Here is a 19,387-nt window from a genome sequence, read left to right on the forward strand (position 1 = left end):
TAAGTCAAACCAGTAAAAACAGTCAGGACCCAATTTACATGCATATATCCTGCAAACCTCATTCATATGCTGATCATTTAAAGCTCATAAAATCGCAGTAAATTGATTTCAAAATTTCAAGGAATTCAATGTAAAATCAGAATTTGTTCATTCCATAATGAAAAAATAAAAGTAGTCTATGGCTGATTCATGTTGATATTTGCAGAAAACAACAAAATTCTGTAAAGCTATTATCCTTCAATTAAAAAATAAATAAATTTTTTAAAAGTAGCTAATTTAATGGATAAACATCGTATTACAAAAAATATCCACTTCAAAAGTTGCCTGAAATTCCTTTGGCTTTAATTGTAAAATACACGTCAGTAACTCTCATTTTCACATACAGCTAAGTGTAAGCAAGATTGAGATTCACACTACTTTTCCCCCCTTTTCTGTTTAGCTCTAATTTGATTATTTATTTATTTATAGGTAAAATAAGGAATTCATGATGGGGCATGAGAATCACACTTTTAGCAATGACTTCATTCTTTTGGGACTCTTTACTTCTTCTCAAGCAAGTCTGGTATTCTTCTCTTTTATATTCACCATTTTTGTTTTGACTGTAACAGAAAATACAGTCATGATTCTCATTATCCGCAGGGAATTACGACTTCATACTCCAATGTACTTCCTGCTTAGCCATCTCTCTCTTATGGATATTTTGCATATTTCCAACATTGTTCCCAAAATGATCACTAACTTTCTGTCAGGCAGCAAAACGATTTCATTTGCAGCCTGTGGCTTCCAGATATTTCTCTCCCTCACCCTCTTGGGTGGTGAGTGCCTTCTCCTGGCAGCAATGTCCTACGATAGCTATGTAGCCATCTGTCACCCACTGCGCTACCCCATTCTTATGAATGACTATGTCAGCGTTCTCATGGCTGCTGGGGCCTGGTTTATTGGGATAATCAACTCCATAGTTCACACAGCTTATGCACTTCACTTTCCCTTTTGTGGCACAAGAGTCATTGACCACTTTTTCTGTGAAGTCCCTGCCATGTTGGTGTTGTCCTGTGTGGACACAACGCACTATGAACGAGGAATATATATAAGTGGCATCATTTTTCTGCTTGTCCCTTTCTCTCTAATCTTTGCATCTTATGTCCAAATTCTCCTTACTGTCCTCCAAATGAAATCATCAGAGGCATGGAAAAAGTCATTTTCTACTTGTTTCTTCCATATGATTGTAGTCATAATGTACTATGGGCCATTTATTTTCACATACATGAGACCTAAAAAGTATCACACTCCAGGCCAGGATAAGTTCCTGGCAATATTCTATACCATCCTCACACCATCTTTCAACCCAGTTATCTACAGCTTTAGGAATAAAGATGTTCTAGAAGCACTGAAAAATATGCTCAAAAGTAACTTTGTCCAGAAAAAGCAATAGAAAAAAATATCTATTTCCACAGTTATATTTAGATGATATCTGTTATTCATATCTCTGAAAAGATAATAAAAATTCTTATCTCTTCAACTGTAGAAAGAAGCAGATGTTTCCAAAATCTTGATAATGATAAAGTTTATCACAGGCATTTGCCTTGTGAATACATATATCTAAAAAAATATACCTTCCTCTCTATGGTACCAATTATAATTGTCAGTCTCTAATAGAAAGTCAAATATGACTCAATGTTTTCTATTTTCTCCCACTAAAATTATAAGAAGGTGTAAAAATATTTTATAATAAAATCGCATTGTATTGATTATACATATGCGTGTTAGTCACTCAGTTGTGTCCGATTCTTTGTGATCCCAGGGACTGTAGCCCACCAGGCTCCTCTTTCTGTGGAATTCTCCAGGCAAGAGTACCAGAGTGGTTGTCATTCCCTTCTCCAGGGGATCTTCGCAACCCAGGGATTGAACTTAGGTCTCCTGCTTTGCAAGCAGATTCTTTACTGTTTGAGCTACCAGGGAAAATAATTTTATAAAAACTTATGTGATTCTCTCTCTATATATTTATATATATGTGTATATTCCATATAAATATAGAATATACTTACATATTCCATATAAATATAGACCATACATATATTCCAATTACAGTAGATTTGGAATATATATATATACATATGTATGTATATACACATACATAAAAAGGGAGAAAGAGAGCCATATAAATTTTTAAATTATATTTCAAACACTACAATGTTATTAAAAGTTTAAGGTAATGTTCGTCAAAGGTATACATTACCAGTTTGGAGATAGGTACTAGGGATGTACTGAAGAGCGTTGTAATTATAATTAAAAAATGATACATTTTATATTTAAAAGTTGCTAAAATAGTAGATTTAAAAAATTATCATCACTAGGAAACAATTGTAATTGTTGGTGATGGATTTTAACTAAACTTATTATGGTAATCTTATTGCAATATATGCATACATGCATGCTAAGTTTTGCAAAATATATATATATACACACACACACACGCACACACACACATATATATCAGAACATCTATGCCTAAATGTAACACAATGTTTTATGTCAGTTATATTCACTGTAACACAAAGATAATGAAATATATTATTACCATTAAAATATATTCTATTCTGAGCATACTGCTTATAATATTAAAATTATATTAATATATGTTATTCATTAAGTGGGCCTCCTTGGTGGCTCAGCAGTAAAGAATCTGCCTGCCAGTGCAGGAGAAGTAAGTTCAATTTTGGGGTTGGGAAGATCCCCCAGAGAAGGAAATGGCAATCTATTCCATTGTTCTTGCCTACTCTCTCCTCACCTCAACTGAGGAGGAATTTAGTGACCACAGGACTGGAAAAGGTCAGTTTTCATTCCAATCCCAAAGAAAGACAATGCCAAAGAATGCTCAAACTGCCTCACCATTGTCTGCATCTCACAGGCTAGTAAAGTAATGATCAAAACATTACAAGCCAGACTTCAGCAATACGTGAACTTCTAGATGTTCAAGCTGGTTTTAGAAAAGGCAGAGGAACCAGAGATCAAATTGCCAACATCCGCTGGATCATTGAAAATGCAAGAGAGTTCCAGGAAAAAAAAAAAAAAATGTTTCTACTTCATTGATTATTCCAAAGCCTTTGACTTTGTGGATCACGATAAACCGTGGAAAACTCTGAAAGAGATGGGAATACTAGACCACCTGAACTGCCTCTTGAGAAATCTGTATGCAGGTAAGGAAGCAACAGTTAGAACTGGACATGGGACAACAGACTGGTTCCAAATAGGGAAAAAATTACATCAAGGCTGTATATTATCACCTTGCTTATTTAACTTATATGCAGAGTACAACATGAGAAATGCTGGGCTGGAAGAAGCACAAGCTGGAATCAAGATTGCTGGGAGAAATATCAATAACCTCAGATATGCAGATGACACCACCCTCATGGCAGAAAGTGAAGAAGAACCAGAGAGCCTCTTGATAAAAGTGAAAGAGGAGAGTGAAAACTTTGACTTGAAACTCAACTTTCAGAAAACTAAGATCATGCCATCCAGTCCCATCACTTCATGGTAAATAGATGGGGAAACAGTGTCAGACTTTATTTTGGGGGACTCCCAAATCACTGAAGATAGTGACTGCAGCCATGAAATTAAAAGACACTCACTCCTTGGAAGGAAATTTATGACCAACCTAGACAACATATTCAAAAGCAGAGACGTTACTTTGCCAACAAAGGCCCGTCTAACCAAGGCTATAGTTTTTCCAGTAGTCATGTATGAATATAAGAGTTGGACTATAAAGAAAGTTGAGTGCCAAAGAACTCATGCTTTTGAACTGTGGTGTTGGAGAAGACTCTTGAGAGTCCCTTGGACTGCAAGGAGATCCAACCAGTCCATTCTGAAGGAAATCCAACCAGTCCATTCTAAAGAACCTAGGTGTTCTTTAGAAGGAATGATGCTAAAGCTGAAACTCCAATACTTTGGCCACCTCATGCGAAGAGCTGACTCATTGGAAAAGACTTTGATGCTGGGAGGGATTGGGGGCAGGAGGAGAAGGGGATGACAGAGGATGAGATAATTGGATGGCATGATGGACATGAGTTTGGGCAAACTCTGGGAGTTGGTGATGGACAGGGAGGCCTGGCATGCTGCAGTCCTTGGGATTGCAAAGAGTCAGACATGACTGAATAAATGAACTGAACTGAACTGAACTTGGGGGGAAAAAAAGTTAGAATTATATAAAGTGACAAATCAGTACAACTATATCTGTCACTTGGCCCTCTCCTGGAATTTCTCAAAATCTGAAAAGATATCACAAATTCCATTTGAAAAATATTTGACTAATAATTCAGAATATTTATCTTAAAAATGCTTAGTGAGGTAGCAGAGAACATAAACAACTATTCAGAATTAGAAAATCAATATAGGAACAAAATGAAAAGTTCAACAAAAGTTGAAACTGTAAAAGAGAACCAAACAAATTCTAACCCTAGAACTTAAGGACACAGTAATTGAACTGAAAAAAAAGCAATAGAGACTAAATAGCAGACTAGATCAAGCAAAAGAACTATCTATGAGATCAGAGATTACCAACAAGAACAATAATAGCAACAACAAAAACTGTGAGAAAGAATGGAAAAAAATGTATAGCACTTGTAAGATAGTATAAGTCATTAATATATGCGTTATGGAAATCCCAAAAGGAGGAAAGAAAGAGAAAGGGAGGCGAAAGTTAATTTAATGTAGTAAATGAAAACAATATAGAAACTGTAAATCTGGGGAGGGAAGTGAACATCCAGATCCATGAAGCTCAAAGCACTCAAAATAAATTAAACATAAGGAAATCTTCCTCTGGACACATTGTAATTCACAAATCAAATATTTAAAAAATCTAACCTGAATCAATATTACATCTTGTCAAATAAAATGTGCAATTAATTAACTTACTGAAAACTATTGGAAATATAAGAACACATTATAATCTGCAATAAAATTTATTGTTGAATATTTTCTCAATATCATTGCACCAAAGTACATATTATTTTCATTAGATAGCTTATTACATGAAAAAAATTACCAATTTAATTATAATTATTACATGATATTTTTTGTAATGTAATGAGTTTTACCAAAAGAAAACTATTGTCACAAGTGTGATATTTTAGAGAATCTTTGCTCACATGTTTTATTAAATTAAACACATTCTATTTGATTTTTTATATTTGGCCAATATAATCATAATAGGAAATAAATTAGTATATGCAGAAATATCAATACTGTGCACTTACTGAGTAACAACATATAAAATATATGATCTAAAAATTTAGAGGCATAATAATATTGGAAGAATCTGAATAAATAAGTGGTGTCTTTCTGCACCAACTGATACTAAACACACCAGGGAAAATTTCTCTAGAAGTTGTGTGAACTCCTACCCCAACCTTGGCTTGTGGCCATCCTGGGCTGCTAGTGATTTAACTGATATTATGTAAGTCTCAGCGGATATTCCTAAGTACCTAAGTGGATGGAACAAAGGTCCGTCTAGTCAAGGCTATAGTTTCTCCAGTAGTCACGTAGGGATGTGAGAATTGGACTGTGAAGAAGGCTGAGCGCCGAAGAATTGATGCTTTTGAACTGTGGTGTTGGAGAAGACTCTTGAGAGTCCCTTGGACTGTAAGGAGATCCAGCCAGTCCATTCTGAAGGAGATCAGCCCTGGTATTTCTTTGGAGGGAATGATGCTGAAGCTGAAACTCCAGTACTTTGGCCACCTCATGCGAAGAGTTGACTCATTGGAAAAGACTTTGATGCTGGGAGGGATTGGGGGCAGGAAAAGAAGGGGACGACAGAGGATGAGATGGCTGGATGGCATCACTGACTCGATGGATGTGAGTCTGAGTGAACTCCGGGAGTTGGTGATGGACAAGGAGGCCTGGCGTACTGCGATTCATGGGGTCGCAAAAGTCAGACGCGACTGAGCGACTGAACTGAACTAAAGTGGATGGAAAAATAGAAAAAAAGAATTGAGTTTCAGGTAAAGAGGTCTAGAATCAATTCACTGTGACCCCTGAATTTCAATGAAGGCATTTAAAGTGTGAGCTGTAGAGATATAAATATTAATATATTTATTTATAAATTTTTCAAAGAATTTTACTCAGAAAATTATTTTGCTCCCATGAAGAAGTTTGGACTGCTTTCAGCTAATCAAGCCAGTGAGTGTGTGAAAGTGCAGATATAATAAAAGGTATTAATTGTATTTTTATTTCTATTTGCCACCAAAGAGAAGGGACTCTTCAGCAACTGCTTAAGAGAAGTTTATTCAGAATTAAGTACTTCTGCTTATAGTAAGCAATACAGCCAGGCCTGCTTTTAGCCAGAGAATTCAAAAAGAAAACTTCATTTGACTGAAGTTAGTTTCACAAGGTATATAAATATTTTATAGCAGATTGTATATCCTTAGAATGGCTGTGATCCAAAAGTCTAAAAGCAATAAATGCTGGAGAGGGTGTGGAGAAAAGGGAACCCTCTTACACTGTTGGTGGGAATGCAAACTAGTACAGCCACTATGGAGAACAGTGTGGAGATTCCTTAAAATATAAATTATTTTAAAATCATGATATTTTAGTGTATATTTCTCTCTATACGATTCTTCTCATTATTGGTATTTTTACTGTTAAGACATTTTTAGATCTATGTACTTATAGGCAATGTTGAGAATATTCAGAAAATATATTCAAGAAGACATTTGAAATTCTAAAGAAGTTTTTTTGCAATATAGTATTTCTCATTTATTTTTCTGTGTTCTATTCATGCTATTTCAATAGAGTGACTCATGTATATCAATACTAAAAGTATTTTTCTTTGATAATATTAACTCTTTCATTATGTTTTTATATGCATTTCTAGGAATGACTACACATATATGTTGGTTTCCTTATCTTACTTCTCTAATGTCTCTTCAATATGGCAACATAATTAGATGTTTGCTGCTGTTCTATTTTTAAAATTAATTATGTAGGATTTTTTTTCCATTTTGTGTTTGAAACTCCCCTTTCATCTTTTTATTGATCATCATTTTTTTAATTTGAAAAAGACTTTCTTATCAGTATCTTTTACATATCTAATGGTATGTTGTTTAATAATATCCTATACTTTGAAGAGATAAATCATTTTCTAAACTATTCTTTTCTTCATTTTCACAATTATTTAACTCATTTTATATTTGTATATGATTGTGTGTTTCAATATGTGTATATGTATGTGCACATGTATTCAGGTTTCTCTTTCATGTTTAGTAATTCCTTTAAAAGTCTAGAAGAAATTGGCTCTAGAATAATATTTACAAGTAAAACACAACATGCAGTGTAGAATTAATATATTTTTATAATATTACTGAGAATGCTTCTTCCAATATTCATTCATGAGAATACTTTCAGAATGTCATTTTCTGTTTTCCGTTAAGTGATTGACCACTTCTCTATTCAAAGTTCTTCTTTCAAAAGAACTAGAATATTTCATCTCTCATTGTGCCATATGCTTCCCTGTTCCCTTTTAGTTTATTATATGTCTATTTTTTAATCATCATAATAGGTTTTTAAGAAGCAGGATATTATAAATATTTGTGCTTAACTGAACACATTCATCTAGAATTGAAAATAATTTTAAGTACAAAAAATGGTGAAAAATGAATACAGCAAAGTAATGTAAGGCAATATTTATCAAATAATGATTAAAAAATAAAATTTATGCTGATGGGAGACCTTGAGTAAATTCACAAAAGCTACAAGGAGCACAGTTTATAGATGTTCAGGTAAAGGGTCTATGTTACCTATAGTATTCAGAATGTTATTGAGGAGGAAGAAGAGAATGACTTTGTGTAAACGGTACTTGACAATAAGAATTCATCCTAGACTTCGCGAGGAATGGGCCAAATGATATTCATTTCAGTTCAGTCACTCAGTCGTGTTTGACTCTTTGCAACCCCATGAATCACAGCATGCCAGGCCTCCCTGTCCATCACCAACTCCCAGAGTTCACTCAGACTCACGTCCATCGAGTCAGTGATGCCATCCAGCCATCTCATCCTCTGTCGTCCCCTTCTCATCCTCTGTCGTCCCCTTCTCTTCCTGCCCCCAATCCCTCCCAGCATCAGAGTCTTTTCCAATGAGTCAACTCTTCACATGAGGTGGCCAAAGTATTGGAGTTTCAGCTTCAGCATCAGTCCCTCCAATGAACACCCAGGACTGATCTCCTTTAGGATGGACTGGTTGGATCTCCTTGCAGTCCAAAGGACTCTCAAGAGTCTTCTCCAACACCACAGTTGAAAAGCATCAATTCTTCGGTGCTCAGCTTTCTTCACAGTCCAACTCTCACATCCATATGACCACTGGAAAAACTATAGCCTTGACTAGGCAGACCTTTGTTGGCAAAGTCTTATTTCTGCTTTTCAATATGCTGTCTAGGTTGGTCATAACTTTCCTTCCAAGGAGTGAGTGTCTTTTAATTTCAAGGCTGCAGTCACCATCTGTAGTGATTTTGGAGCCCCCCAAAATAAAGTCTGACACTGTTTCCACTGTTTCCCCATCTATCTGCCATGAAGTGATGGGACCAGATGCCATGATTTTAGCTTTCTGAATGTTGAGCTCTAAGCCAACTTTTTCACTCTCCTCTTTCGCTTTCATCAAAAGGCTTTTTAGTGCCTCTTCACTTTCTGCCATAAGTGTGGTGTCATCTGCATATCTGAGATTATTGATATTTCTCACGGCAATCTTAATTCCAGCTTGTGCTTCCTCCAGCCCAGTGTTTCAAATGATATTAATTGGCTTCAAATAAGCTTGATTTGACATTTCTATGTAAAAAATTCTGAAGAAAGAAAAATGTTAATAGCTTCTCATCATCAGCTGATACATTAATACAGTTTTAGAGGTAAGCTTTAGGATTTGAATATGAAAGATAAATAATTCATTGATGGTAATAAATATTTATTTACAGAATTTATATAATGTATGCATTTGCATTGATGTCCTTTGACTATATTTCAACTATGATATCTGATTTTGATAATACTTGAGTTCATGTAGGCAGTAAAAAATACTTATCCTAATGATTTCATAACTTTTAGAAGTAAATTCAAAGATTTCTGGGAAAACTTTGGCAAAAATGTTTGCATTTTCAACTTTCAATCTCTGGCTTAAAATTTAAATTTATCTTCTAAAATAGATAAAAGTTCATAATTTTTATGACTGAACTAAATTAGTCATTTAAGAATAACTTACTTTTTTATGCTTAATTGCTCTTGTGTCTGCTTTTAGGAAAAAACATATCAATGACTCACAGAAACCTATAATCGAACATCAAATAATTTCATCTTAATTGGATTGTTCTCCCCTTCAAGAGTCGGCCTGCTTCTTTTTATTTTCATTGTTCTTATTTTCTTAATGGCATATTTGGCAATGCATCAATGATCCTTCACATCTTTCTGGACATGCATCTCCATACACCAATGTATTTCCTTCTTAGTCAGCTCTCCTTAATTGACCTAAATTACATCTCCACCATTGTCCCCAAAACGGCCTCCAATTTTCTGTTTGGAAACAAGCCTATCTCCTTCATTAGATGTGGGATTCAGAGCTTCTTCTTTCTGACTTTAGCAGTTGCAGAAGCATTGCTTTTGACATCCATGGCTTATGATTACTATGTGGCCATTTGCTTTCCTCTTCACTATCCCATCAGAATCAGCAAAAGAGTGTGCGTGTTGATAACAAGATCTTGGATAATGGGCTCTATCAACTCCTGTGCCCACACCACATATGCCCTCCATATCCCTTATTGCAGATCCAGGGCCATCAATCATTTCTTCTGTGACGTCCCAGCCATGTTGACTCCGGCCTGCATTGACACCAGGGTCTATGAGTGCACAGTGTTTGTGAGTACTACCCTATTTCTTGTGTTGCCTTTTATTGTTATTGCTTGTTCCTATGGCCATGTTCTCTTTGCTGTCTATCACATGAACTCAGAAGAAGAGAAGAAGGCATATTCAACATGCAGCATCCACCTCACTGTGGTGACTTTCTTCTATGCATCCTTTGTTTATGCTTATCTAACTCCAAGATCCCTTCTATCTCCAACAGAGGACAAGGCTCTGGCTGTCTTCTATACCATCTTGACCCCAGTGCTCAACCCTCTTATCTACAGCCTGAGAAACAAGGAAGTAATGGAAGCATTGAGAAGAATAACTCAGAGACTCTGCTCTGTGAAAATGTAGACAAAGCCTTTTGTTCATGTGTACCAAGACTTGAACATAAATCCACTCATTACTGTACAGTGATAAAAACATTATGCTTAACTGAAAGGATAAAAAATTTGAAGTGTCTAGTTAAAAAGAAAAAAAAAGTTGCCATTATCCTTGCTCAAATATAGTTTTTTCTTCAAGATTATTTTGTTAAATATGAAATATAATACAAATTGCAAACAATATTTTGTGTCACAATTTTATGCATAATAAAAAGTAATCACTATTTTCATATGTGGTTATTGGCTATGCCTTTTTTCACTCTCATTTCTATGAATTTATCAAAATTTATACTTTTAGAAAATTTGTTTTTTAATGTAGTTAAATTTCTTTTAGTCAGAGATGACAAGTACAAAGTTTTCAGTTAAGTATTGATTACTTTTAATTTTGAAATGAATCTTTCTGCTAATATTACTGAAGCCATTAGGAGTATTTGTAAGTTATAAAAACCTTGGATGGAATTATTGATAAATTATGCCAAAATGTAACTTTTAGTGCATGTGGAACTAATAATTCAAAAGGAGAATTTCTTTTTCTAAAAAGTTCTCTTATAAGTCAAGTTTACCTTATCAATTCACACAAATCAGTTTCATGTAAGTCTAAATTTAATTTTAAGTATATATTCAGTCTGTGTCATCATTTATTTCTGTCAAATTTCTCATAATTTATAGACTGTGTATAGGAAACTACAAGTATCATGAGGTTTCAAATGCCTTTTCTTTCATTTTATTACCATACATCCAATTAGAAGGTAAATTGAGTTAAAATTTGCTAATGATTGTTTCTTATAATTTTAAATAAAGTATTGTTTTCTATGAGTAATCTTTCACATTAATTTTAAAACCTTTAAATGTCATTTCTATTTCTAAAACTTTGGATATTTGATTTGTAATGTTGAAACAGCTTAAAGAAAACAACTTACTTTCTGTACAGTTTCATGAATGCTTAAAATTTCCTGATATGTTTTATTTCAATGACAATTTTTACACTATTATTTTGTAGTAATTTAGTGAAAAAGTTGACTGCCTGAGCTCTTGGCATTTGTCCTGGCACTCTAGTGATGAAGTGATGTAGTGAATAATTCTATACATGACAAACTGAGTTTTAGGATGGAAGTTTAATTTGGTCCCTACCTCCACCATGGGTCATTGTTTCTTCCAGGCAAAGCTCCTTCTTTTCTAGTCAGTGACCACATCTGACATTGTAGTTGCATCTGCAGCTGCTCTTATCACCACCACCAATCTGTACCCAGGTTTCAAGGCAGCCCATCCCTTGATGTCTTGGGAGATCTGAACACAGATGTATGTGCGCACATGGTAGGCCAGGCCATTTGCTTCATATACTGCCACCTGAGCTGACATAAACAGATCCTGCTTCTGTGGATGATTAAGCATGTAAAGAATCTACCTGCAAGGCAGGAGATGTGGGTTAATCCTCTGGAGGAAGCACTGGCACCCCAATCCATTATTCTTGCCTGAAAAATACTATGGACAGAGGAGCCTGGCAGGCTATAGTCCATGGGGTCACAAAGAGTTAGACACAACTGAGTTCCAAGCACACACACGTACTGCCACTTGAGCTGACATAAGTCCTGCTACTGAATCAAAACTCTTTGCTGTAGCTGCCACCCAGTATAGTAGGTCTGCTCACACACATGTTCAGGTAGAATTTCACACGGCAACAACAGAGGATTAATGGCAAAACAGAGCATTAAACAAATAAAGTTTATTTCTAGGAACCTAAGCAAGTATACATACTACATGCTTTAATAAATGCAGAATGAGTGAATAGAAAATGAATGGCATCATGTATTTCCATACAAATCTTGAAATTATTTGTTCTAGTTCTGTGAAAAATGTGGCTGGTAGCTTGATAGGGATTGCATTGAATTTGTAAATTGCTTTGGGTAGTATACTCATTTTCACTATATTGATTCTTCCGATCCATGAACATGGTATATTTCTCCATCTATTAGTGTCCTCTTTGATTTCTTTCATCAGTGTTTTATAGTTTTCTATATATAGGTCTTTAGTTTCTTTAGGTAGATATATTCCTAAGTATTTTATTCTTTTCGTTGCAATGGTGAATGGAATTGTTTCCTTAATTTCTTTTTCTACTTTCTCATTATTCGTGTATAGGAATGCAAGGGATTTCTGTGTGTTGATTTTATATCCTGCAACTTTACTATATTCATTGATTAGCTCTAGTAATTTGAGAAAGAAGAATGGAACTGGAGGAATCAACTTGCCTGACTTCAGGCTCTACTACAAAGCCACAGTCATCAAGACAGTATGGTACTGGCACAAAGACAGACATATAGATCAATGGAACAAAATAGAAAGCCCAGAGATAAATCCACACACATATGGACACCTTATCTTTGACAAAGGAGGCAAGAATATACAATGGAGTAAAGACAATCTCTTTAACAAGTGGTGCTGGGAAAACTGGCCAACCACTTGTAAAAGAATGAAACTAGATCACTTTCTAACACCGCACACAAAAATAAACTCAAAATGGATTAAAGATCTAAATGTAAGATCAGAAACTATAAAACTCCTAGAGGAGAACATAGGCAAAACACTCTCAGACATAAATCACAGCAGGATCCTCTATGATCCACCTCCCAGAATTCTGGAAATAAAAGCAAAAATAAACAAATGGGATCTAATTAAAATTAAAAGCTTCTGCACAACAAAGGAAAATATAAGCAAGGTGAAAAGACAGCCTTCTGAATGGGAGAAAATAATAGCAAATGAAGCAACTGACAAACAACTAATCTCAAAAATATACAAGCAACTTATGCAGCTCAATTCCAGAAAAATAATCGACCCAATCAAAAAATGGGCCAAAGAACTAAATAGACATTTCTCCAAAGAAGACATACGGATGGCTAACAAACACATGAAAAGATGCTCAACATCACTCATTATTAGAGAAATGCAAATCAAAACCACAATGAGGTACCACTTCACACCAGTCAGAATGGCTGCGATCCAAAAATCTGCAAGCAATAAATGCTGGAGAGGGTGTGGAGAAAAGGGAACCCTCCTACACTGTTGGTGGGAATGCAAACTAGTACAGCCACTATGGAGAACAGTGTGGAGATTCCTTAAAAAATTGCAAATAGAACTACCTTATGACCCAGCAATCCCAGTGCTGGGCATACACACCGAGGAAACCAGAATTGAAAGAGACACATGTACCCCAATGTTCATCGCAGCACTGTTTATAATAGCCAGGACATGGAAACAACCTAGATGTCCATCAGCAGATGAATGGATAAGAAAGCTGTGGTACATATACACAATGGAGTATTACTCAGCGGTTAAAAAGAATTCATTTGAATCAGTTCTGCTGAGATGGATGAAACTGGAGCCGATTATACAGAGTGAAGTAAGCCAGAAAGAAAAACACCAATACAGTATACTAACACAGATATATGGAATTTAGGAAGATGGCAATGACGACCCTGTATGCAAGATAGGGAAAGAGACACAGATGTGTATAACGGACTTTTGGACTCAGAGGGAGAGGGAGAGGGTGGGATGATTTGGGAGAATGACATTCTAACATGTATACTATCATGTGAATTGAATCGCCAGTCTATGTCTGACGCAGGATGCAGCATGCTTGGGGCTGGTGCATGGGGATGACCCAGAAAGATGTTATGGGGAGGGAGGTGGGAGGGGGGTTCATGTTTGGGAATGCATGTAAGAATTAAAGATTTTAAAATTTAAAAAATAAAAAACTAAAAATTAAAAAAAAAAGAATTAAAGATTTTAAAATTCAAAAAATAAAAAACTAAAATTAAAAAAAAATAAAAAAATAAAAAATAAAAAATAAAAATAAGCTCTGAATGCTAAAAAAAAAAAAAAAAAGAAAAGAAAATGAATGGCATCATGAAAACCAGAAAATGATGGTAAAATCTGCTGTTTTGTCAGTTGTTATCATTGAAAATATTCTAAGGATGCTTGGAACTAAGCACAAATGTCTATTCCAGACCCTTCCACATGTCAGGTGGTAAACAATGGAATCAATATATGTATCTATTGTTGGACCTGATGCTTCATGGCCTAGGGGAATCACATCATATCCCTGGACTTAGCTGAGAAGCAAGATAGAAGCTAGAAAAGATTGAAGGCAGGAGGAGAACAGGACGATAGAGGATGAAATGGTTGGATGGCATCACCAATTCGATGGACATGAGTTTGAGAAAGCTCCAGGAGTTGGTGATGGACAGGGAAGCCTGGCATGCTGTAGACCATGGGATCGCAAAGAGTCAGACACGATAGAGTGACTGAACTGAACTAAACTGAAAGATAGAAGCAGCATACCCTATATTATTGGTAAATAGTAGGAAAGAGAAAAAAAATTTTTTTTTCCTCTGTCCATCTAGTTCTTGGCTGAGCTATCTTCTGTAACAAAGTCAGGTTAACAGAAAAAAAAAAAAAACAAAAAACGGAAGTTTATTAACATCTATACTTCCTGTATACATGACAGAGACACAGCAAAACTGAGTAACTCTCTGAAATAGCCCAAATCATTGAGACAGGAGGGCAAGCGACCGGACACAACCTTTAAAAAAATGACAGCCATTGATCAAAACAGTAAATGGCAAAAACTGGTAGGACTTTTTAAAATAGGCTTAAGATGGCAGAACATTTGACTTTTAGTAGATCCTGACCTTCAGGGCCTCAGTTCAGTTCAGTTCAGTTGCTCAGTCGTGTCCGACTCTTTGCGACCCCATGAATCGCAGCACACCAGGCCTCCCTGTTCATTACCAACTCCCGGAGGTCACTCAGACTCACGTCCATCGAGTCCGTGATGCCATGCAGCCATCTCATCCTCAGTCGTCCCCTTCTCCTCCTGCCCCTAATCGCTCCCAGCATCAGAGTCTTTTCCAATGAGTCAACTCTTCACATGAGGTGGCCAAAGTACTGGAGTTTCAGCTTTAACATCATTCCTTCCAAAGAAATCCCAGGGCTGATCTCCTTCAGAATGGACTGGTTGGATCTCCTTGCAGTCCAAAGGACTCTCAAGAGTCTTCTCCAACACCACAGTTCAAAAGCATCAATTCGTCGGCGCTCAGCCTTCTTCACAGTCCAACTCTCACATCTATACATGACCACAGGAAAAACCATAGCCTTGACTAGACGGACCTTAGTCAGCAAAGTAATGTCTCTGCTTTTGAATATACTATCTAAGTTGGTCATAACTTTTCTTCCAACGAGTAAGCATCTTTTAATTTCATGGCTGCAGTCACCATCTGCAGTGATTTTGGAGCCCCCCAAAATAAAACACTGTTTCCACTGTTTCCCCATCTATTTCCAATGAAGTGATGGGACCGGATGCCATGATCTTCGTTTTCTGAATGTTGAGCTTTAAGCCAACCTTTTCACTGTCCTCTTTCACTTTCATCAAGAGGCTTTTTAGTCCCTCTTCACTTTCTGCCATAATGGTGGTGTCATCTGCATATCTGAGGTTATTGATATTTCTCCCAGCAACCTTGATTCCAGCTTGTGTTTCTTCCAGTCCAGCATTTCTCATGATGTGTTCTGCATAGAAGTTAAATAAGCAGGGTGACAGTATACAGCCTTGACGTACTCCTTTTCCTATTTGGAACCAGTCTGTTGTTCCATGTCCAATGCTAACTGTTGCTTCCTGACCTGCATACAGATTTCTCAAGAGGCAGGTTAGGTGGTCTAGTATTCCCATTTCTTTCAGAATTTTCCACAGTTTATTGTGATCCACACAGTCAAAGGCTTTGGCATAGTCAATAAAGCAGAGGACTAGAGGAGCTATTCCATGTTCAAGGTAGGGAGGGGTGACGGTGAGGAGATACCCCTCATCCAAGGTAAGGAACAATGGCTGCACTTTACTGGAGCAGCTGTGAAGAGATACTCCACATCCAAGTTAAGAGAAATCCAAGTAAGATGGTAGGGGCTGCAAGAGGGCATCAGAGGGCGGACAAACTGAAACCATAATCACAGAAAACCAGTCAATCTAATCACACTAGGACCACAGCTTTGTCTAACTCAATGAAACTAAGCCATGCCCTGTGGGGCCACCCAAGACAGGCGGACATGGTGGAGAGGTCTGACACAATGTGGTCCACTGCAGAAGGGAATGGCAAACCACTTCAGTATTCTTGCCTTGAGAACCTCATGAACAGTATAAAAGGGCAAAATGATAGGATACCAAAAGAGGAACTCCCCAGGTCAGTAGGTGCCCAATATGCTACTGGACATCAGTGGAGAAATAACTCCAGAAAGAATGAAGGGATGGAGCCAAAGCAAAAGCAATACCCAGTAGTGGATGTGACTGGTCATAGAACCAAGGTCCGATGCTGTAAAGAGCAATATTGCATAGGAACCTGGAATGTCAGGTCCATGAATCAAGGCAAATTGGAAGTGGTCAAACAGGAGATGGCAAGAGTTAACGTTGACATTCTAAGAATCAGCAAACTAAAATGGACTGGAATTTGTGAATTTAACTCAGATGCCCATTATATCTACTACTGTGGGCAGGAATACCTTAGAAGAAATGGAGTAGCCATCATGGTCAACAGAAGAGTCCCAAATGCAGTACTTGGATGCAGTCTCAAAAATGACAGAGTGATCTCTGTTTATTTCCAAGGCAAACCATTCAGTATCACAGTAATCCAAGTCTATGCCCCAAGCAGTAACACTGAAGAAGCTGAAGTTGAATGGTTCTATGACGACCTACAAGACCTTTTAAAACTACCACCCCAAACAGATGTCCTTTTCATTATATGGGACTGGAATGCAAAAGTAGGAAGTCAAAAAATACCTGGAGTAACAGGCAAATTTGGCCTTGGAATACAGAATGAAGCAGGGCAAAGACTAATAGAGTTTTGTCAAGAAAATGCACTGGTCATAGCAAACACCCTCTTCCAACAACACAAGAGAAGACTCTACACATGGACATCACCAGATGGTCAACACCGAAATCAGATTGATTATATCCTTTGCAGCCAAAGATGGAGAAGCTCTATACAGTCAACAAAAACAAGACTGGGAGCTGACTGTGGCTCAGATCATGAACTTTTTATTGCCAAATTCAGACTTGAATTGAAGAAAGTAGGGAAAATCACTAGACGATTCAGGTATGACCTAAATCAAATTCCTTATGATTATACAGTGGAAGTGAGAAATAGATTTAAGGGGCTAAATCTGATAGAGAGCCTGATGAATTGTGGACGGAGGTTCATGACATTGACAGGATACAGGGATCAAGACCATCCTCACGGAAAAGAAATGCAAAAAAGCAAAATGGCTGTCTGAGGAGGCCTTACAAATAGCTGTGAAAAGGAGAGAAGCAAAAAGCAAAGGAGAAAAGGAAAGATATAAACATCTGAATGCAGAGTTCCAAAGAATAGCAAGAAGAGATAAGAAAGCCTTCCTCAATGATCAGTGCAAAGAAATAGAGGAAAACAACAGAATGGGAAGGACTAGAGATCTCTTCAAGAAAATTAGAGATACCAAGGGAACATTTCATGCAAAGATGGGCTTGATAAAGGACAGAAATGGTATGGACCTAACAGAAGCAGAAGATATTAAGAAGAGGTGGCACGAATACACAGAAGAACTGTACAAAAAAGATCTTCATGACCCAGATAATCATGATGGTGTGATCACTCATCTAGAGCCAGACATCCTGGAATGTGAAGTCGAGTGAGCCTTAGAAAGCATCATTACGAACAAAGCTAGTGGAGGTGATGGAATTCCAGTTGAGCTATTTCAAATCCTGAAAGATGATGCTGTGAAAGTGCTACACTCAATATGCCAGCAAATTTGGAAAACTCAGCAGTGACCACAGGACTTGAAAAGTTCAGTTTTCATTCCAATTCCAAAGAAAGGCAATGCCAAAGAATGCTCAAACTACCACACAATTGCACTCATCTCACATGCTAGTAAAGTAATGCTCAAAATTCTCCAAGCCAGGCTTCAGCAATACGTGAACCATGAACTTCCACATGTTCAAGCTGGTTTTAGAAAAGGCAGGGGAACCAGAGATCAAATTGCCAACATCCACTGGATCATGGAAAAAGCAAGAGAGTTCCAGAAAAACATCTATTTCTGCTTTGTTGTCTATGCCGAAGCCTTTGACTGTGTGTATCACAATAACTGTGGAAAATTCTGAAAGAGATGGAAGTACCAGACCAGCCGACCTGCCTCTTGAGAAATCTGTATGCAGGTCAAGAAGCAACAGTTAGCATTGGACATGGAACAACAGACTGGTTCCAAATAGGAAAAGGAGTACGTCAAAGCTGTATATTGTCACCCTGCTTGTTTAACTTCTATGCAGAGTACATCATGAGAAATGCTGGACTGGAAGAAGCACAAGCTGGAATCAAGATTGCCGGGAGAAATATCAATAACCTCAGATATGCAGATGACACCACCATTATGGCAGAAAGTGAAGAGGAACTAAAAAGCCTCTTGATGAAAGTGAAAGTGGAGAGTGAAAACATTGGCTTAAAGCTCAATATTGAGAAAACGGAGATCATGGATCTGGTCCCATCACTTCATGGGAAATAGATAGGGAAACAGTCGAAACAGTGTCAGACTTTACTTTTGTGGGCTCCAAAATCACTGCAGATGGTGACTGCAGCCATGAAATTAAAAGACGCTTACTCGTTGGAAGAAAAGTTATGACCAACTTAGATAGTATATTCAAAAGCAGAGACATTACTTTGCCAAATAAGATTCGTCTATTCAAGGGAATGGTTTTTCCTGTGGTCATGTATGGATGTGAGAGTTGGACTGTGAAGAAAGCTGAGAGCCAAAGAGATGATGCTTTTGAACTGTGGTGTTGGAGAAGACTCTTGGGAGTCCCTTGGACTGCAAGGAGATCCAACCAGTCCATTCTGAAGGAGATCAGCCCTGGGATTTCTTCAGAAGGAATGATGTTAAAGCTGAAACTCCAGTACTTTGGCCACCTCATGTGAAGAGTTGACTCATTGGAAAATACTCTGATGCTGGGAGGGATTGGGGGCAGGAGGAGAAGGGGACGACCGAGGATGAGATGGCTGGATGGCATCATGGACAATGGACATGAGTCTGAGTGAACTCCAGGAGTTGGTAATGAACAGGGAGGCCTGACATTCT

At 37.1% G+C, this 19,387-nt stretch overlaps 1 protein-coding gene and 1 pseudogene across 1 annotated transcript; both read left to right on the forward strand.

Annotated features, from left to right (window-relative positions):
- Positions 1–484: 484 nt before the first annotated feature.
- Positions 485–1,432, forward strand: LOC138441787 (olfactory receptor 2AJ1-like). Its single transcript, XM_069592853.1, has one exon. The coding sequence runs from the start codon at positions 485–487 to the stop codon at positions 1,430–1,432; it is 948 nt and encodes a 315-aa protein (XP_069448954.1).
- Positions 1,433–6,137: 4,705 nt separating this feature from the next.
- On the forward strand, positions 6,138–10,226 carry LOC138441588 (olfactory receptor 2L8-like; annotated as a pseudogene).
- The last annotated feature ends 9,161 nt before the right edge of the window (positions 10,227–19,387 follow it).

The sequence above is a fragment of the Ovis canadensis genome, chromosome 5 (assembly GCF_042477335.2).
Source record: "Ovis canadensis isolate MfBH-ARS-UI-01 breed Bighorn chromosome 5, ARS-UI_OviCan_v2, whole genome shotgun sequence".
In the NCBI taxonomy this organism is placed as follows: Eukaryota; Metazoa; Chordata; class Mammalia; order Artiodactyla; family Bovidae; genus Ovis; species Ovis canadensis.

Bases quoted from the DNA above. Each gene is read 5' to 3' on its own strand.
- LOC138441787 (XM_069592853.1), top strand. From the start codon at position 485: ATGATGGGGCATGAGAATCACACTTTTAGCAATGACTTCATTCTTTTG.